Source organism: Empidonax traillii, unplaced genomic scaffold, assembly GCF_003031625.1.
Source record: "Empidonax traillii isolate 1590-97213 ecotype Southwest subspecies unplaced genomic scaffold, ASM303162v1 scaffold1851:size166798, whole genome shotgun sequence".
Classification (NCBI taxonomy): Eukaryota; Metazoa; Chordata; class Aves; order Passeriformes; family Tyrannidae; genus Empidonax; species Empidonax traillii.
The window spans coordinates 143,461-162,775 of record NW_020957044.1 but is presented as its reverse complement, the minus strand read 5'-3'; the positions used below and the strand labels follow the sequence as shown (position 1 = coordinate 162,775).

At 64.7% G+C, this 19,315-nt stretch overlaps 1 protein-coding gene across 1 annotated transcript in view; it reads right to left on the bottom strand.

Annotated features, from left to right (window-relative positions):
* Positions 1-19,315, bottom strand: part of LRP1 (LDL receptor related protein 1) — a 71,326-nt gene that overhangs the window by 3,714 nt on the left and 48,297 nt on the right. Inside the window, exons 41-82 of the mRNA XM_027908810.1 lie at positions 18,815-19,186; positions 17,594-17,783; positions 17,071-17,275; positions 16,439-16,631; positions 16,080-16,205; positions 15,866-15,994; positions 15,192-15,311; positions 14,478-14,591; positions 13,953-14,102; positions 13,536-13,670; positions 12,975-13,091; positions 12,650-12,778; positions 12,442-12,564; positions 11,896-12,036; positions 11,619-11,806; positions 10,930-11,113; positions 10,644-10,729; positions 10,301-10,420; positions 9,843-10,030; positions 9,483-9,688; positions 9,109-9,297; positions 8,811-8,959; positions 8,325-8,418; positions 7,947-8,063; positions 7,749-7,868; positions 7,161-7,283; positions 6,698-6,823; positions 6,462-6,578; positions 4,847-4,953; positions 4,553-4,685; positions 4,105-4,224; positions 3,539-3,661; positions 3,092-3,235; positions 2,880-3,020; positions 2,576-2,695; positions 2,049-2,320; positions 1,779-1,957; positions 1,445-1,551; positions 1,127-1,243; positions 861-1,037; positions 363-503; positions 78-269 (exon numbers count right to left, since the gene is read on the bottom strand). Of these exons, the coding sequence (XP_027764611.1) occupies positions 78-269; positions 363-503; positions 861-1,037; positions 1,127-1,243; positions 1,445-1,551; positions 1,779-1,957; positions 2,049-2,320; positions 2,576-2,695; positions 2,880-3,020; positions 3,092-3,235; positions 3,539-3,661; positions 4,105-4,224; positions 4,553-4,685; positions 4,847-4,953; positions 6,462-6,578; positions 6,698-6,823; positions 7,161-7,283; positions 7,749-7,868; positions 7,947-8,063; positions 8,325-8,418; positions 8,811-8,959; positions 9,109-9,297; positions 9,483-9,688; positions 9,843-10,030; positions 10,301-10,420; positions 10,644-10,729; positions 10,930-11,113; positions 11,619-11,806; positions 11,896-12,036; positions 12,442-12,564; positions 12,650-12,778; positions 12,975-13,091; positions 13,536-13,670; positions 13,953-14,102; positions 14,478-14,591; positions 15,192-15,311; positions 15,866-15,994; positions 16,080-16,205; positions 16,439-16,631; positions 17,071-17,275; positions 17,594-17,783; positions 18,815-19,186 (6,324 nt within the window). The remainder of the gene's footprint in view (positions 1-77; positions 270-362; positions 504-860; positions 1,038-1,126; positions 1,244-1,444; positions 1,552-1,778; positions 1,958-2,048; positions 2,321-2,575; positions 2,696-2,879; positions 3,021-3,091; positions 3,236-3,538; positions 3,662-4,104; positions 4,225-4,552; positions 4,686-4,846; positions 4,954-6,461; positions 6,579-6,697; positions 6,824-7,160; positions 7,284-7,748; positions 7,869-7,946; positions 8,064-8,324; positions 8,419-8,810; positions 8,960-9,108; positions 9,298-9,482; positions 9,689-9,842; positions 10,031-10,300; positions 10,421-10,643; positions 10,730-10,929; positions 11,114-11,618; positions 11,807-11,895; positions 12,037-12,441; positions 12,565-12,649; positions 12,779-12,974; positions 13,092-13,535; positions 13,671-13,952; positions 14,103-14,477; positions 14,592-15,191; positions 15,312-15,865; positions 15,995-16,079; positions 16,206-16,438; positions 16,632-17,070; positions 17,276-17,593; positions 17,784-18,814; positions 19,187-19,315) is intronic.

Genomic DNA, 19,315 nt, shown 5'->3' with positions numbered 1-19,315 from the left:
ACCCATCCATCCATCCACCCATCCATCCATCCACCCATCCATCCATCCATCCATCCATCCATCCATCCCTCCCCCACCCGCCCTGCCCGGCTCACCCGAGGGGGACGCGGCGCAGGTGCCCCCGTTCTGGCAGTAGTCCCAGCACTGGTCGATCTGGCACTTGTCCCCGTTGTAGCGCGGCTGGCAGCGGCACTTGGCCTGCTTGCGGGCGTTGAGGAAGCAGCTGCCGCCGTTCAGGCACACCAGGTCACACGTGTCGGTGGTGGGCACTGGGAGGGAGGGATGGAGGCCATGGAGGTGAGAGGGATCATGCTGGCAGGGCCCGACCCCCCTCCTCCTCCTCCTCCTCTGGTGTCACCTACCGACCGGGGAGACGGTGGGCGAGGGAATGACCACGCAGGTGCCGTTGTCCAGGCGTTTGCCGTTGGGGCAGGTGCAGACGGGCCCGCTGGGGCTCAGCAGGCAGAGCCACTCGCACTTCTTGCGGTCACAAGGGTTGGTCACTGCAGGCGGGGAGGGGACGGGGTGGTGAGGACAGTGGGGTGGGGGCAGCACGGTGACCCGCAGCCCTCCTTGCTCCCCAACACCTTTAGGACACCCCCAAAGCCCTCGATGCCCCCGTGGCCACCAGCTGACTGCGCCCCACTGCAGTTGGCCTCCCACAACCCATCCCACAAACCCCCCCCTGCTCTGCCCACCCAGACACCCCCACTTTGGGCACAGACCTGCGGGGTTGAGTCCCCTCTCTCCAAGCGCTGCCAGCACTCCCCTCACCCCCCCAGCACCTCCCTGCAGGGACCAGGCCCCGGCAGCTCTCTCCCACCCTGGGGGCAGGGTGGGGGGCCCGGGCTCACACGCACCCTCAGGCTGCTTGTACTGGTGGTAGAGCACGACGTCGGTGGCGTGGTTGAGGCCGGACGTCAGGTTGGTGACAGTCTTGTTCCCGAACTTGTGGATCTTGAAGATGCGGTTGTTGATGTAGGTGACGCCGTAGATGTAGTCCTCGAAGATGTCGATGCTGAACGGGTGGCTCAGCCCTGGGGAAGCCAAGAGGGGACGTGAGGAGGCAGGGATTTAGGGTGGATGCTGGGCTGGGGACCCCCAGGAGGGCTCAGGAACCGCTTACCCTTCTTGTTGTCGATGGCCACGACGGGGTCGGTGCCGTTGAGCCGGATGCTGCCGATGACGGAGAGCTTGGCATCAGCCCAGTACAGCCGCTCGTTGTGGTAGTCCACGGCCAGGCCTGAGGAGACACAGCCCCCAGTGAGCCCTCAGCCCACCCCGAGCCCCTCCTGACTGAGTGACCTGCAGAGCAGCCCCCCTGCCACCCCTGCCCCCTCCCGGCGTGGGGCTCCGAACCCCCAGAACAACCCTCCCCAGCACAAGAGCCTCCACCAAGGCTTTTGCCCCCCTCGTGCCCCTCTTGTTACTTGTCTCAGCTCACCTGTTGGCCACTGGATGTTGTCCTGTACCAGGGTCTCCCGCAGCGTCCCATCCATGGCAGCCGTCTCGATCTTGGGGTGATTGCCCCAGTCTGACCAGTACATCGTCCTGGAAGGACACAGGCAGGTCATTCCCATGGGAATGGGACAGCCTGATGCCCCATTGGAGCAGAAACCCTCCCATGCTGTTCCCACAGTGTCCCAGAGTCACCAGGCAACTCTGGGGCAACTTGAGGCGACACACAGGGTGACACCGGGGAGCTGCCACCACCCGTGGGCTTGTGGTGAGGGGAGCGGGCTGGGCAGGGGAAGGGAGGACGGGCTTGAGGCTCTCACCCCCTCAGCGGGTCAACCACGATGGCGTGGGGCTCGTCGATCATCCCCGAGATCAGCGTCTTGCGGTTCTCGCCCTTCATCTGCGCCACCTCGATGACGTCCCGCCCCGAGTCCGTCCAGTAGATGTTCCCAGCCACCCAGTCGATGGCGATGCCCCGTGGCATCTTCAGCCCCGAGATCTGCGTGAGGCAGAGAGCGGGAGGAGGTGAGGGGGGGCGGGGAGGACACCCCCAGCCCGTCCCCCGCCGCGCCCCGGCAGAGCTCGCTCACGTTCAGGTGAGTGACGCCGCCGTCGATCTGGCGCCGGTTGCGGTTGGAGGCGGTGGAGGCGGAGGAGGAGGCGGGCAGCTCCCGGTACGAGATCCTGCCCGTGTGCCAGTTGGTCCAGTAGATCTTGTTGCCCTTGACGTAGATGTCCATGGCGTCGATGCGCACGTTCTCGTCGCCCTGGAAGGCCGGCTCGTAGGCCGAGTTGGGGTTGAAGGGGTACATGCTCCGGATCTTGTTGTCGTCAGCAATGTAGAGGATCTGGTGCTCAGAGCCTGCAGAGGAGGAGGAGGAGGAGGAGGAGGAAGAGAGGTTGGCATGGGCTGCACTGGGAGCAGAGACTCAGCCAGGAGTGGGGGCTCAGCCCAGCTCCCCGGTGGGGGTCACTTGGGGGGCCCTCAGCCAGGGACAGACAGACAGCACTGGTGGTGGCAGAAGGGCGGGCAGAGGTGCAGGGGGATGGAGGGAAGAGCAAAGGGGTCCTGTGGGAGGCCCTGGGCACACGGTGTGGGTCCCTGTTCCCTCCTGACCTTCCGCCTTGCACATGTTGTCCGTCCTCATGAAGTTCTTGGCGCAGGTGCAGACGTAGGAGCCCTTGGTGTTGTTGCAGAGCTGGGAGCAGGTCCCGAAGCGCAGGCACTCGTTGATGTCTGGGCAGTGGGAGACGGGATCAGGGGGAGACCCAGTAGGTGCCCCCACAGACCTCTGTGCCCCAACACCACCATTCCTGCTGCCCTCAGCCCCTCCCTCCACCGCTGTGAAATGACATCTCACCGGCAAAAGCCAACCACAAACCCAGCAGCCCGACCCCGAGCCCTGCCCAGCAGGAAGTACCTTGGCAGGAGTTCTTGTCGGGCACCTTCTGGAATCCTCCGCGGCAGGTGCAGTACGAGGAGGACTGGGACTTGGACTGGACACACTGGGCCTCGTCCCCACACATGGTGGTGTTGGTCTTGCAGTCGTACGACTTGTGCTCTGCGGCGGGACGTGCCATCACACACGGGTCACAGCGGCCGCCCCGGCGCCCACCCCGGCCCCCCACTCACCCTGGGAGCAGGATTCCTCGTCGGAGCCGTCCCCGCAGTCATTGAAGAAGTTGCAGCGGAGGTTGGCGCTGATGCACTTCTTGTTCCCGCACAGGAACTCGTTCTTCTCTTCACTGCAGCTCTTGGGCTTGGCCGTGGGTGACTCTGCGGGAGAGGGGCAGCGGCTGTGACCCCCGTGTCCCTGTGACCTCCGTGTCCCTGTGGCCCCCGTGTCCCTGTGGCCCCCGTGTCCCTGGGCACCGTCCCTGTGGGACCCTCCGGCTGCCAACAGCACGGGCAGGGCCTCGAGGAGCTGCAGCCACACCCTGGCTTTGGGAGTGAGGAGTGGGCAAAGCCAACCCCACCACCCGGGCTGAATCCCGGGCTCTGGGAGGACCACCCCGAGGGCCACAGTGAGCTGGTGACCTGCCACCAGGCCAGGCCGTGCCCACGGGCAGCCCCACTCACCGCAGTCCTTCTCATCCGTGTTGTCTCCACAGTTGTCAATCCCGTCGCACTGTCGACCGATCCACAGACACACCCGGTCGTTCTTGCAGCGGAACGGTCTGTTGGGGGGACACTGGAATTTCACTGCACCAGCAAACAGAAACAAACGGTGACGGTGAAAGGAGACGCCAGAGCCAGGCTGTCACACTTGTCACGAGCTGCCGCTCGGCCTCTGCCCGCTCTCTGGGGAGGGCTGTCCCACGCGGGCGGGCGGGCTCCGGAGGCTGAAGCAAAGAGACTGAAGCAGAGACAATTGTCCGGCTGCTGGGAGCCCTCTCCTCGCCCAGCCCCGGCCCCCCCAGCCCCCTCCCCACCGCCAGCCCCTCTCCCCACTCAGCCCCTCTGTGATTCCACTCCCTCACAGGGGCCACCTCCTTCCCCTCAGCCCCCCCCAGGGACCCCTGAGAGGAGCTGCCATAGGTCCCCCCAGTCCCCCTGGTCCCTCAGCGGTGCCCGAGCCCCAGGACTGCCCCCCATCCCCGGGGCATGGGGGCTGCTCGGGGCAGAGGCACCGCGCCATCACTCACAGCACTCCTCGGGGTTCTCGTCCGAGTTGTCCCCACAGTCGTCCTCCCCGTCGCACTTCCAGGCCAGGGGTTTGCACAGGGTGTTGTTGCACTGGAACTCGTCCAGGGGACACGTGCGAACTGTGACAGCGCAGGGCAGGAGGGGACACAGGAGGGGACACAGGAGGGGACACAGGAGGGGACACAGGAGGGGACACGTCAGCCCCTGCCAAAACCCCAGCCTGGGGCCGCAATTCCAATTTCCACCCTGGCTGGGGGGAGTCTCCAGGGCTGGGGGGGTTCCCAGGGCTCGGATCTGTGTCCGTGTGTGCCCAGGGGCCGGGCAGAGCGGGGAGAGGGGGGTGGCACACACACACAGAGGGGAGTGGGGACAGAGGTGACACGAGGGCAGGGAGTGGGGGACGGAGGGCAGGTTCCCCCCCGGGGGACCCCACGGCGCTGCCGTTACCGCCGGTGCCGCAGTTCTCCTCGTCGGTGCCGTCCATGCAGTCGGCGTCGGCGTCGCAGCGCCAGCGCATGGGGATGCAGTGCCCGTTCTTGCACTGGAACTGGTCGAACTCGCAGCGGGGGGTGCAGTCTTTCTGCAGGGGACGGCCCAGGGACGTGGTCAGCGGGGACGGGGTGGCTGTGACAGCCCCACCCGCCCCGTCCCCGCACCCAGGGTCGGCTCTGACCCCAGGACAGAGGCAGAGGGGGGGACGTGTGTCCCCTCCCAGGCATGGGCAGTGTGGAAGGGCCATACCTCGTCAGAGCCATCAGCACAGTCGTGGTCCCCGTCGCATTTCCACCTGCCCGCGATGCAGCGGCCATTGGCACACGAGAACTCGCTCTCAGAGCAGGGCCGGGGTGCTGGGGACACAGAACGGGGTGTCCCCTGAGCCTGGGGACAGCCAGGGAAGGGGGCAGGGACGGGGGTTCTCCCTGGCCAACAGCTGGGGGGCACAGGCTAACACAGACACGCGGCCAGTGGCACTGGGGACACGGGGGGTGCAAGCAGAGCTGGAGGAGCTGCCAAAGAAGGGCATGGCTGGTACCACCTCCCAGCCCCCTTCCCACCCCGCTCCAGGGCTGCCAGCTCCCTGCAGGGGGGTCGGGGGGCACTGGCTGTCTCGGGACCCTTCCCCTCCTCACGGCCCCAGGGCTTTGGGGCACAGGGACCCTCTGGCCATGGAGCAGGACTGTGGGGGCAGAGGGGGGTAGGGGGTGTCCAGCTGGAGCACAGGGGTCACAGTGGGGACGGGTTTTGGAGGCAAGTCCGAGCCATGCACGGGTCCTGCAGAGCAGCAGGGTCAGACCCTCCCCGGCTGCAGCTCCGAGGAGGGAGATGCTGGTGCTGATGCTCAGAAAATCCACCTGGGTTGTCCAGTCCCAACCCCTCTGCCCTCACCTGGAAATTATTGCCTTCATTGATTTTAGAGAGACTGTACATGGAATTAAAAGATTTTGGCAGGAACCTACCTCTGAGCGCCCCATAACGACAGTGTGAAAATGGAGAAAAACATAAGATGAAGTGAAATGGCACAAACTCAAAAACACGACGGGAAATCAACAGAAAAGAAAACAAAAGTGGCACCCTGAAGAGCTGCAGTGAGACAGAGGGACCCGGTGGGCACTGTGGGGTGGGAGAGGGTCTGGCAGCAGCCCCCGGTGCCATCCCAGAGCAGCCTGGGCCCCTCCAGGTGCTGCAGGGTGGGAGAGGGCCTGGAGAGCCCCTCGTGCTGTCCCACGACAGCCTGGTGCTGTGGGGTGGGAAAGGGTCCAGTAGCAGACCCTGGTGCCGTCCCACGGGCAGCCTGGGACCCTCCAGAGGGACAGGGCTGTGCTCCCACCCACAGCAGAGTCCCGGGAACTGCCTCATCCATGAGAACACTCCTCTGCTGCTGAGCGGGTGGTTGGGAACACTAAGGGGCAGCACTGACTCTGCCCCGACCCTGGGGATCAACCACCTCCCCATTCACTGGTCCAGGCTCAGGACTGTGACCTGGGTCCCTCCCAAAGGCTCCGTGTGTCCCCACTGCTGTCTCAGGTACCACCTGGGGCGACGCTCGGTGGCAAAGCCGCTCCGGTGCTGGCAGGACCAGGTGCCTACGGGTGGTTGTGGCCACACTGGGCCCATTACCCGTCACCCCTGGGTGTCTCCTCAGCACAGTTTCCCCTCTGCAGGGCCAGGATTTCCAGACCCCTGGAGCCAGGGGTGTCCTGGCTGGGGGACACGGCAGCTCCCCGGGCTGCCAGCCTGACACTGCCCCCACCGCTGCCACCACAGGCAGCAGGAGAGGCTCTGAGGAGGGCCCAAAACCTCTCCCCTCCCCACTGCTCCGCTCCTGGGACAGCAGAGGTTGGGAGGTGGCACGTACTGCAGCTCTCCTCGTCCGAGTTGTCCCCGCAGTCGTTGTCGTAGTCGCACTGCCAGCGGCCCGGCACGCAGCGGTTGTTCTTGCAGCGGAACTGGTAGGGCTCGCACGTGCGCTCGTCTGGGAGGGACAGGGACAGCAGGGGGACGGGGTCAGCACCGCCCCAAACAACCCAGGCACCCCAGAGGGGACAGCCAGCACCAGACCAGCCTGCCCGGGGTGACACAGGCCCTGCTCACCGCATTCCTCCTTGGGCTCGTCGGATCCGTCCCCGCAGTCGTCCTCCCCATCGCACTTCCAGCGCGCCGGGATGCACCGGCCCGAGTCCTTGCAGCGGAACTCGTCCACACCACAGGTCATCTGGGCTGCAGGGGACACAGTGACAGGGATATGGAAAGGGGGGTCAGCAGGGGCAGGTTTCATCCTCCACGGGGTTGACGAACAGCCTGGAGCTGGCTGAGCGCTCCTGCCTGGAATGGGGGGGTGAGACCCCCCGTTTCTGAGCAGCTCTCCAGGGAGAAATCAGGCAGAGGAGGATCCAGGCAGGACAGACCCAGGAGGAGCCCCCACCACCATCACCCACCACCCACAGGGACCGAGCAGCGACCCACCACCCCACACCCACACAGAGGGGGCCAGCAGTGGGGAGCCCCCGTTTCTGGCGTGGCCAGAACCCCCTCCCCACTAGGGCCCCTCCCTTACTGCAGTTGGCAGGTTCATCAGAGCCATCCACGCAGTCATTGTCGCGGTCGCAGACCCAGACCCGGGGGATGCAGCGCTTGGTGATGGCACACTGGAACTGGTTGGGGGCACAGGTCACCTCCGCTGCAGCAGGGACGAAGGGGTGTCAGGAGGGGCAGAGGGGGGGCTGCCAGTCACTGCCTCCCCCCCCCAGAAACCACCCACAGGGCTGCAGGATGCTCGGGGGATCACAAGGGTCTGGCCATGCTCGGTGTGGGAGAGGGGAGCAGAGCCTCGTGGTGGCCCCAGAAGATTCCCAATGATGGGATACGGGGCAGAGGCCACAGATCCCTCAGCCAGGCAACAGGCTCAGCCCAAATCCAGGACAAATACTGAACAGGCCACTTTAAGGGATTTAAGGATTTCCACTAGGAAGGAGGAGTGTCTGGAAGGCAGTGGGGTGATGGGGACAGAAGCTCTGCACCGAGCAGCGTTACGGAGAACGCCCCAGGACCCCCCAGAGCAGACAAACACCCCAAGACAGGGATCTGAGCCCCTCAGCCCAGCCCACAGCCGCTCCCACCCAACACCCCGAGCACCCCCACTCACGACAGTCCTTCTCATCCTCCCCGTCCCCACAGTTGTCCTGCCCGTTGCAGCGGAAGATGCCGGGGATGCAGCGGTTGGTGTTGGTGCACTTGAACTGGCTGGGCAGGCAGACGTGGATGTCTGGGGGGACGTGACACAGTCAGGGGGTGACAGTGCTGGGAGGGGGTCTGGGGGTCACGAGGGGACACGGGAACCTACCGCAGTTGGCCTCGTCCGAGTTGTCCTGGCAGTCGTTGTCCCCGTCGCAGATGAAGGCTGGGTTGGTGCAGATCCCTGTGGAGCACTGGAACTGCCCCGGCCTGCACTTGAACTCAGCTGTGGGGTGACATGGGGGGACAGGTTTGCTCTGGGGATTGTTTTGAGGTCGTTTCCCCTCAGCAGGGACCCAGCACCAATCCCAGGCTCGGGTGTGGTGAAAGGGCAGCTCTGCTCCATGGGACAGTCCTGGCACAGGGACAGGAGCGTCCCACTGCTCCCCGAGCCCCATTACTGGGGTGACCCTCCCCTCCACGGGGTTTTTCAGACAGCCCAGGGATGCTGGGGCGTCAGGAGCTGTGGTCACCCCCCGGCACTCACGGCAGTCCTCGGGTTCGTCCGACCGGTCCCCACAGTCATCCTCGGTGTCGCACTTCCACCAGAAAGGGATGCACTTGTCGTTCTTGCAGACAAACTGATGGAGGGAGGAGACTGTGAGGTGGCTCAGGATGGGGAAGGAGGACCCCAAAGGCTTTGTCCCCAGGGAGCTCAGCCAAGGGCACTGACCCCGTGCTGTCCTGTCTGAGGTGCCCCCTGGACACTCCACGTCCTGACCCGGAGCAAAGCCTTAACCCTGTGCCCACCCCACCCAGTCCCTGGGGTTTGAAGGGGGGCAGGCAGAACATTCCAGAGTTGGAGTGTCTCTGGCTCCCCTGGACACCCCCAAAGGTGAAGTGCCACAGGAGGGAGGTGCTGCCTGTGCTCACAGAAAACATCTGCACCCCAGCACCCCCGGGGAGACCACGCAAGAGGGACACAGAGACAGGCACAGGCGGGGCAGGCAGGGACAGGCAGGCAGGGGGTTACCTGGCTGGCTGTGCAGTTGGAGACACAGGTTTTGCCATCGCTGCCCAGGTAGAAGTTGGTGGGACAGGCACACTTGTGCCCCCCACCCGGCGAGAGCAGGCAGAGGTTGCTGCAGCCGCCGTTGTTGGTCTTGCAGGGGTGGTTGGGAACTGGGGAGAGCAGGGGGACAACAGCGAGTCAGACCACACTGGGGACCCTCAGGGCGACGTGGGAGCTCTTGAGACCCTTGTCACCTCATTCCTGCTCCCCTGCCCAGCCTGGCACCCCTTTCCCAGGGTCGTTCCCCGGCCCCGCTCACCGTCGGGCTGGCGGTAGGGGTGGTAGATGTGGATGTCCATGGGCCGGTGCAACGTGCTGATCAGGAGCGTCTTGTTGGCTCCTGTCGTCTTGTGGGCCCGGTTGATGGACTTGGTCTCCCAGTCGGTCCAGTAGATGAAATCCTCGAAGAGGGTGAGGGCGAAGATGTGCGGGATGTCCTGGCTCAGCACTGCGAGGGGAGCGGGCGGTCACTGAGGGTCCCCCTCCGGCAGGGAACCCGCCCCTTCCCCGGGCACAGAGGAGTGGCAGGAGCTGGGGACCATCCCCAGCAGCCCTGGCTGCCCCTGCCACTCCTGATGCCCAGCCCGGAGCCCCCCAGGGCCCGTTGGCTCCCCAGGACCCCGTTGCTCTCACCCGTGTGGCGGTTGGAGCCGTCCAGGCTGGCGAACTCGATGTAATCCTCCCGGGCATCGGCCCAGTAGATGCGGCTGTTGATGTAGTCGAGGGTGAGCCCGTTGGGCCAGGTGATCTTGGTGTCCACGATGACGCTGCGGTTGGTGCCGTCCATGCCGATCTTCCCGATCAGGGAGTGATCCCCCCAGTCCGTCCAGTAGAGGTAACTGGGGGTGAAACAGAAGAGCAGGGAGAGGCTGAGTCCAGCCCAAACCATGGAAATTCCTCCCTGCGAGGGCGGGGAGGCCTCGGCACTACGGCAGGATGACCACAGCCCCTCCCCAGCGCAGAGGGGAAGGTTCGGATCCCCCAGGCTCTCACCCGTTCTGCACGTCCACCACCAGCGCCCGGGGCTCCCGCAGGCCCGAGTTGACCAGCACGGTCCGGTACGCGCCGTTGAGCTTCGACACCTCGATGGTGTCCCGCCCCTTGTCACACCAGTACAGGTTGCCTCCCACCCAGTCCACAGCCAGCCCGTCGGGGTTGCTCAGCCCCGTGCGGTGAAGAACCTGCCGGGAGGAATGGGAGATGCTGGGGCTGGACAGGGAGAACCACACCCTGCTCCCTCAGGGGTGACATCAACCTCCCCCTTTCCCCCTTGTCAGCCCCCCCTTCAGGGCATCACGGAGCCCAACCCTGCTCGGGATGGGGATGGAAAACAATCCCACAGCAATTCCAGGCTGATTCCCTGAGCCCAGTGATGACCCCACAGCGGGGCTGGTGCCCCTTCCCTGGGGGCAGGAGGTGGGTGAGGAGCAGGGGCTGCCCCAGCCCCTCACCTGGACGTTGCTGCCGTTGATGTGCATGCGGCGGATCATGCTGCCCTGCGTGGTGACATCGGTCCAGTAGATCATCTGCTCCCGGTAGTCAAAGTCCAGAGCCACGGCGTTGTTCAGCCCCTGGGAAGGAGGGAGGGAGGGAGAAGGGCTGTAGCAGCCTCAGTGGCTGGCACGGGCTTTCAGGGGCTTTACAGAGTCCATTTACATGGATCTACAATATCCCTGGGAAGCCAAGAGCCTCAACTCCCCTGCTGGCAGCTCCCATGTCCTTCTGGGCCCCCTCCATCCCAAAATCCCAGCCACACAGGGCTGCTGCCCCTCCTGCTCCCAGCTGGCCCCGCACCTGCTTGAGCAGCGTGTAGTTGGAGCCGTCCAGGTTGAGCTTCCTCAGGTAGTACCGGTTGGCAAAGATGAGGAAGGGCTCTTCATCTGCATGGAGAAAGCAAGAAAAGTGGCAGGGAAGCACCTCTGGGACGTGGGCAGAACACAGCAGGCCTGCCACCCTCCCTGTCCCCCCTCCCCTTCACGAGCTGGGGGCAGCCACTTCGCCCTGTGACCAACTCCAGTGCTTGGAGCATTCCACGGTCACCAGGAGCATCCCGGGTGCCACGCCCACACCTGGCCCTCACCTGTGACAGCCTTGCAGCTGGTGGGGTTGTCAGGTCTGAGCTTGTAGCCCTCGGTGCAGAGGCACTTGTAGCTGCCCAGGGTGTTGATGCACTTCTGGCTGCAGGGGTAGGTGGTGGAGCACTCGTCGATGTCGATGCACGTCTTGCCGTCGTCCTTCAGCCGGAACCCGGGACGGCATCTGCACTGCAGGAGCAACCCCGAGCTGTCAGACACCCCCAGGGCCTGCGTGCTGGGAGGTGACAGGTGCTGGGAGGTGACAGGTGTCACCCTGGGACACGCAGGCTCAGCAAGGACAGCTGGGACGCACGAGCAGCGCCAGAAGCGCCCGCGCTGTGTCCCTTGCCCAGCTGGCACAGGACAGACACAACCCCGCACGTCTGTGGAGAAGGAAGGAGAGGGAACAGCTGGAGCTGTGTCAGGGGAGGTTGAGGTTGGATATTAAGGAAAGGTTCCTCCCCAAGAGGGTGGATGGGCACTGAACAGGCTCCCTAGGACAGTTCACAGGCCCAGTCCTGCCAGAGCTCAAGGAGTGTTTGGACAACGTTCTCAGGCCCACGGTGGGATTTTGGGTTGCCCTGTGCAGGGGAATAAGTTGGACTTTGACGATCCCTGCGGGTCCCATCCAACTCAGGCTATCCCATGACTCGATGATCCCTCCAGCCAGCCCTCCCAGCCCCTGGACCCCTACCTTGTACCCGATCTTGAGGTCCTCACACTCCTGGGAGCAGCCACTCAGCTTCTTGTTGAGGCACTCGTTGATGAAGCAGTTGAGCTCGTCGGAGCCGTCGGCGCAGTCGTTGTTGTTGTCGCAGAGCAGCGCCTCGGGGATGCACTTCCCGTTCTTGCAGAGGAAGAAGGAGTCGTTGCACTTGTTCTCTGCGGAGGGGAGGCGGCAGAGGTCAGCGTGGGGTGGCTGGGACCCCGCTCCCCCTGCCAGGAAACCCCCCCCCGGCCCCCACAGGTACCTGGGCTGCTGCAGCGCGGGTTCTTGGGCGCCTCGTCCGAGTGGTCGTGGCAGTCGAACTCCCCGTCACACTCCCACAGCCGGTTGCTGAGGCAGCGGCCGTTGGCACAGCGGAACTCGTGGGGGCCGCAGGTGGGGTACTCTGCGGGAGGGAGGTGGGCTCAGACAGCTTCCCACCTTCCCCAGCCACCCAGGGAGACGGGGGCACCGCCGAGTCCCCCCAACTTCATGAGCCACCCGGAGACACGGGGGCTCCACAGAGCCTTGCATGCCTACACCTCCTGCAGCTGGGACAGGGCTGCTCTGCAGGCACACAGATCTCTCTGTGGGTTTGGATCCTCCTGAGGGTTTGGATCCCTGTGCCAGGGTGGATGCCTGCAGCAGGGCTGGGGGGCTGCTCTCCAGCACCAAACCCCTCCTGTTCCCTCTCCAGGTTCCCCCTCATCCCGCTCATATCAAACCCCTCCTGGGCAACGAAGACCCCCCAGGACCCTGTCCCAAAGCCACCAGAGCCCCCAGCATCCCCCTCAGTCTCACAGACACCCACCACACTCGGGGGACTCGTCGGAGCCGTCGCCGCAGTCGTCGTCGTGGTCGCACACGAAGTGCTTGGGGATGCACTGCCGGTTCCCGCACATGAACTCCCGCTCATCACACGTGTTGTTGTACACTGCAACGAGGCACCCCTGTCAGCCCCTGCCCTCCCCCCCGGCCCTCCTGCCTCCCCCAGACCCCCAGTGCCCTCGGGCACTCACGGCAGCCGGCAGCGAGGGTCTCGTCGGCCCCGTCGGCGCAGTCCTTGTCCCCGTCGCAGAGCCAGCGCTCCGGCACACACACGTACGTGCCCGGGCACTGGAAGGACCCTGAGCTGCAGGTGGTCAGCCCTGGGGAAGGGAGGAGTAGGAAGGAGCCTGGTCACCCCACTGCTGGAGGGTCGGCACATCTCCAGGGAGCCCCAGGATCCAGAGTGCAGGGGAGAGGTGGGACCGTGGGTGGGAAAGGAGTGGGCAGAGGCAGGGACAGGGCTGCAGGAACACAGGCAGGGACTGAGAGGGGGGAGAAGGGCTGGGGCAGACTCACGGCAGCGACTGTCCTCGTCAGAGCCATCCCCGCAGTCATCAGCCCCATCACACACCCAGAGCTTGGAGATGCAGCGGTGGTTGTTGCACTCAAACTGCACAGGGTAGCAGAACTTGTCTGGAGAGGAGAAGAGGGGGATCAGAGTGAGGTGATGAGGGGAGGAGATGGCAGAAGAGCATGGCCAGGTGGGGTCAGCTGGGCTCCAGGAGCCCAGGGGGGTGCTGGACTGGGACTCCCTGCCCTGGAGCTGGGGAGGTTCCCCAGTTCCTGAGCACTGTTTGGGGCTTTATCAGGGAAGTTGGAAGTAAACATGGAGCTGAAGGGAGCCCTAACTGGCCACATTCAAACGGGCCACGGACACCTGTGCGTGCACTGAGCAAACCAGCACACGAGGCCATTTATACCGGTCACAGCTGAAAGCCCCGGTGTGTGAGTGAGACCAGGCAAGGGGAAGAACCTGGGGCCTGGCCTTTGGCCAAGGGATGTCAGGGAGAGAAGAGGGCCCTGCCCACCCTCCAGCCCCCCCACCCGTGCCATCTCCCGAGTTGTGGTTGTCCCCACCCTGCCGCTCACTGCACTGGGCCTCGTCTTCGCCGTTCTCGCAGTCGTCCTCCTTGTCGCAGGTCCAGGTCATGGGGATGCACCTCCCGCTGGGGCAGGCGAAGTAGTTGGCTGGACACTTGGGCTTCCTCATGCCTGGTTTGCCAGGGAAACATCAGCGAGGGCGGTGGCACGGCCACGCCCTGCCCTCCCACTGCCCCACAACCGAAGGATTCCTCCCCCAAAAATCCCCCCGAGGTCCCACACCCCGGCACGCCACGGCACCCTCTGCGCAGGGGTTGTGTGAGCACAGGACAAACCCTCCTGGTGGGTAAACAAAGCCCCCCGTGGCCCAAACAGACCCCAGAGGGTCGCAGCCAGCTGGAGGCTCAGCCCCACACCCCTGTCCCCGCGGTCCCCCTCCCCTCCCTCTCTCACCGGGGCAGTTGCGCTCGTCCGAGTAGTCCCCGCAGTCGTTGGCGCCGTCGCACACCCAGCTGGGCGCGTAGCACAGCGAGGTGTGCTCGCACTTCTGGAACGTGGTGCCCTTCACCCCCAGCTTGAAGTAGCTGCTGCAGTCGGTGGCGGCTGTGGGGAACCACGGCAGGAGCCCCGGTGACCCAGCAGGACCCACGGCAGGAGCCCCCTGGTCCAGCTCCCGCCATCGTCGGAGCCCGTCCCTCCCCACCAGCACCCGGCTTGGCTGCCCCATGAGCGCCCTGAGGTTCCAGGACTGGGTGGGTGGTGGGTGGTGGGTGCTGAGCACGGCACAGGGGGGCTGCAGTGGTGGGCTGGGGCTGCCTCAGGTGGCAGGAACGCCGGGGCTGTGGGACGGGAGCAGAGCCCTCCTCCCTTCCTGAGCCAGCACAGATCCCAAAGACCCAGGTCCCCACCACGAGCACCCAGGGCAGGAGCACCCCCAGAGCCGGGGAAGGGACAGGGGACGGGAGCTGGGGCACTCACTGCAGTTCATCTCATCGGACGCGTCCTCGCAGTCGATGAACTGGTTGCAGCGGCTGGAATTGCCGATGCAGGTCCCGTCCCGGCAGCGGAACTCGGTGGCGGCACAGCTGGTCTCTGCCAGGGGGAAAAAGCCCCCACAGTGGATGAGGCTGGGAGGGGGGACCCCAGTGCACCCCCACCCCACGGCACCCACTGGTGCTGCAGAGGGGCACCCACACACCCCCACTGCCCGCACCGCTCTGGGCTCTCATCCCCTGCTCCCAGCCCCGACCCCCTTCTGGATGAGAGCCGGTGCCTCCTGGCAGCCTGAGCCCCTCTCCCTGGCACTGCCAGTCCTTGACAGCGCTCTGAGAAGCTCCTGACCACCCCTGGCAGTTTGGGACTGAGCGGACAGGCCCTGCAGCCCTGAGGGAATGCTGCCTTTGGGGATGCCATGAGGAGCAGTGACACCCTGCCCTGTGCCCCTGCTGGGTGCCACACCACCCTTCCTGGGAGGCTCTGGGCGCTGTGTGCCCACGCCCAGGAGTTTTTCCTCCCAGCTGTCATTCCCAGCTTTCCAAAGCAGCACGAGCTTGACCTTGGCTCCCCGTTAAGCCCCGGCTCTGCTCTGCTCCTGTCAAGCTGACGGTTGCTCCCTCCCAGCGCCGCTGTCCCCATCCCAGGCAGCTGACAGAGCCCTGGTAAGGGCTGGCCGGGCGCCAGGCAGACACTCACTGTTACAGGGCACCTCGTCCGAGTTGTCCCCGCAGTCATCCACGCCGTTGCACCAGAAGCGGCTGGCGATGCAGCGCCCGTTCATGCAGTGCAGGTAACCCTTCTTGCACTTGCGGCTGCCTGAGGGGGGGGGAGAGGAGGAGGAGGAGGAGGAAGTGAGAACAAGGGAGGGCGGGCACCCCCCCAGGGTCTCAGATCCTCAGGGACCCTTCAGCAGGGGAAGAAACTACAGAGCAGGATTAGGGAACCAGCCCCAGGGGGTGAGGGCTGGTGTTGAAGGAGGTGCCGCAGCCCCCGCCAGCTCAGCTCGAGGTGTCCCACTCTCCAGCCTGCCCCCCAGCACTGGAAAAGGTCTGGAGACCTCAAAGCCTGGCTGAGTGCACTTCTGGGAGGGCAGGAGTGACTGCGAGCACCTGAGGGGCATGAGGACACTCCAGAGTCCTGGTTCCCTTTGCCAAGCAACCCTGGCAGGGCTCAAGGCCAGGCTGGACAGGGTTTGGAGCCACCTGGTCTAGTGGAAGGTGTCCCTGCCCACGGCAGGGGCGTGGAACAAGATGATCTTTAAGGCCCCTTCCAACCCAAACCAGTCCACGTTTCTCTGAGCAGAGACAGGGTGTCTGTGGGTGCCAGGGTGTGTGTGTGGGTGAGCAAGGCAGCAAGAGGAGGAACCTTACTGCAGTAGGACTGCTTCTCGTCCGACTTGTCCTTGCAGTGCACCACGCCATCGCAGGTCTGGCTGAAGTCGATGCAGTCGCCGTTCCCACACTCGAACTCCTTGTGAATGTTGCAGGTGGAATTCACGGCTGGGGAGGGCAGAGGGAACGTCAGCTCTGCCAGGCTGAGATCGGCCTCTCCCCCTGCGCTCCCCACCCCCTCCCATCCCCTCACCTTTGCAGGTGAAATCCTCCTGCAGGACCCGCTCCCCGCGGCAGGAGCAGTTGACGTGTCCCTTGGGGGTGAGCAGACACAGGTCCTGGCAGCCGCCGTTGTTCACCCTGCACGGGGACAGCTCGCCTAGGACAGAGGGACAGCGGTCACAGGAGGGACAGACCCAGCAGTCCCTGCCCTGGGGTGGGGGGGAGCAAAAAGCAGCAGTGATCCCTCCCCAGCCTCCTCCCACAAGGCTACAGGGGTGAGGGGTACTGAGGGCACCCGATCTCCTCCCCACGGCTTCCCCCTCCCCCGGCCTGCAGACAGGGTGAGGGGCTGAGCAGGGGAGGCTGCGGTGACGGGCAGGGGGTCCTCACAGCTGTCGGTGTCGTTGGCCACGGCGATGATGCCCATGGGCTGCTGGGGGATGTCCACTCGCAGCAGCTTCATGTCGGTGCCCACGTACTTGTTGGCGCGCTGCACGGCCCGGCGCACCCAGTCCGTCCAGAAGATGTAATCGCCGTACACGGCCAGGCCAAAGGGGTGCACGGGCTCCGACTTCAGGATCACCTGCCGGGCACAGAATCGCAGAATGGGCTGGGGTGGAAGGGACACCAAAGATCACCCCATTCCCAACCCCCTGCCACGGGTGGGGACACCTGGCACTAGACCAGTCCCATCCAACCTGACCGTGAACGCTTCCCAGACCCCACCACCTCCCTGGGCAGCCCATTCCAATGTTTAACAACCCTCCCCATGAAGAAATTCCTTCTGATGTTCAACCTGAACCTCCCCTGGCGCAGCTTGGGGCTATGTCCTCACCTCCCAGGGGCACAGGCGGAGGAACCTGCTGTGGGACACAGCCCCCCCAAACACAGAGTGTCCCCCCCTGGGGGATGCCTGATGTCCCGCAGCCCCGGGGACAGCTCTGCTTCCCTCTGACCGTGCTCCAGCCCCAGTTTGGACACTCTCCTCCCCGTGTCGCTGCCGGGGCCGACGCTGGACTCACGTGGCGGTTGGAGCCGTCGTACTCGCAGCGCTCGATCTTGTCCAGCGTGGCATCGGAGAAGTAAATCTTCTCGGCCTTGTGGTCGATGGCCAACCCGTTGGGTGTCCGTATGTCCTGGTCGATGATGATGAGCACGTTGGCACCGGACAGGGTGGCTCGCATGATGCTGGGGTGCTGCTCGTTCCAGTTGGTCCAGAACATGAGGCTGGAAGGGGAGAGATGGGACGTCATTCAGGGACTCAGGGGTGGATGGGACATCGTTCCCACATGAAAGGGGGTGGCAGGGGGATGAAAAGAGGCCGCTGCAGCCAGCTGGGAAATGTGGCACCCCGTGGATGGGGATGGGACAGGGCGGGGTCTGTTGTTGCTTCGGGGTGCTGAAGGATTCGAGGTGAGGGGGGCACGTGGCCTTTCCTCCTTGGGGTCCAGTTCTCTCTGCACTGGGATCCAGAGCTTCCACCTTGGGAAGAGGAGACCACGTGGACCACTGGGGGGGCTGGCTGGACCCTTGACAGGCACTCACTTCTGGCACTCATCCAGCACGAAGGCGCGGGGGTGATCGTCCCCCGACATGGTGATCACCGTCTCCCTCTCGAAGGCCCCAAGGCGACTCTGGTCCACGGTGTGCCGGGTGATGGTGGACGTGGTGTAGCTGGTCCAGTACAGCGTGTCCCAGCCACGGTGATAGGCCAGCCCCTCCACTGAGCCCACGTCTGCAGGGGGGACAGGCAGGGCTCACATCCAGCCCCAGACTCACCCCACACAGCCAGCGCTGACCCCAACTCCAGGGCACTGCAGTTACTGCTTTTAATTACAGCCAAGACAACCCTTGGAGGCTTTGGCTGCTGGGTAACACCACGCCAGCGGGGTGGATGGTGGGGCTGGGTGAGCAGACACCACAGTAGGCACAACTCTGCTGCAGCCACCCTCCCTCGCAGGAAGGCTGAAGGATGGACACCTATGATGCTCCAAGGATTTGAATTTGGCTCTCAAGCTCCACACCAGTCGGACCTTGCTCCAGGCCCACAGCAGCAGCGCTGGGAAGGGGAGGATCCCCCACTGCCAGGGGAGAGCTGAGCCCCAGGGGCACAAAATGACGAGGCAAAGCCTCGTGGAGACCAGGGAGCTGAACTGTGCACCCATCCTTCCTCCCTCATTAACGCTCAGCAAAGGGTTTAATGAAGCGGCTGGCAGAGCTGGGCTCTCCCATCTCAGGGATAAAGTCACAGCAAGTGCTGCTGTGAATTTGCTCATTAGCAGCACGGCCATGGCCCTGGCTGAGGGAGCTCCTGGAGCAGCAGCCGTGGTTCTTTCAAGCTGCTGCAGGTACCAATAAACCCAACCAAGTGCAAGGTGAGGGCTGGGGGTGAGGCCAGGGCCGGGCACAGCGAGGGTCAGGGCTCAGGGTGTGAGGTGAATGCGAGCGTGGAGCTGACCCTGAGTTCGCTGCAGTGCCTGTTTCTAGAGCGAGGCACGCCCGAGCCTCGTGACACGCTCTCCGTGCCAGAACGAGCTCTGCAGACTGCTCCCAACGCCTGTGTCCACTTCCAGAGGCTCCTCAGAAACCTCACGGCCACTCCAAACACCCCCGAAAGCACCAAAACATGTTCTCCAAGGGCCAAAACCCCTTTGGGACAGGAGGGAGGGGGCGCAGGACGAGGTGGGGGAGGGCAGGAGGAGGGTTCTGAGGGCAGGAAGAGGGTTCTGAGGGCAGACACAGACGGGCAGCCCCGGGGTCACTCACTCTCCACGATGGTCTTGCGCCCCGTGCCGTCGTCGTTGATCTGCTGGATGTTGCCGAAGTGGATGTCGCTGTAGAAGATGCGGTTGCTGCCCTTGGAGCCGTAGCGGTAGTCGAAGGCCAGGGCGATGACGTTCTTCATGTGCTCCGCGTCCTCGAAGGGCTTGATGGGCGCGTTGAGGTTGTTCTCGTCCGACAGGTGGATGCTCTTGAGGATGGTGCGCTCCGAGTACAGCAGGTACCCGTCGTAGTCCCGGCAGCTCACGCTGTCCTCCGACAGCATCCCGTGGGCGCAGGCGCACGTCCTCTGCCCGCCGCCGCGGAACAGGCACAGCTGCTGGCAGCCCCCGTTGTTCTGGGCACAGATGTTGGTGCCTGCAGGGGGAAAAAGGGGGGGATTGGGTGAGGGGCTGGGCAGGACGTGCCCACTCGGCCGCGTCTGGCTCTCCCCGCTCAGCCCGCGGCGCGACGCGGCCCTGACGCAGTCATTTTCACCCCTCTCCC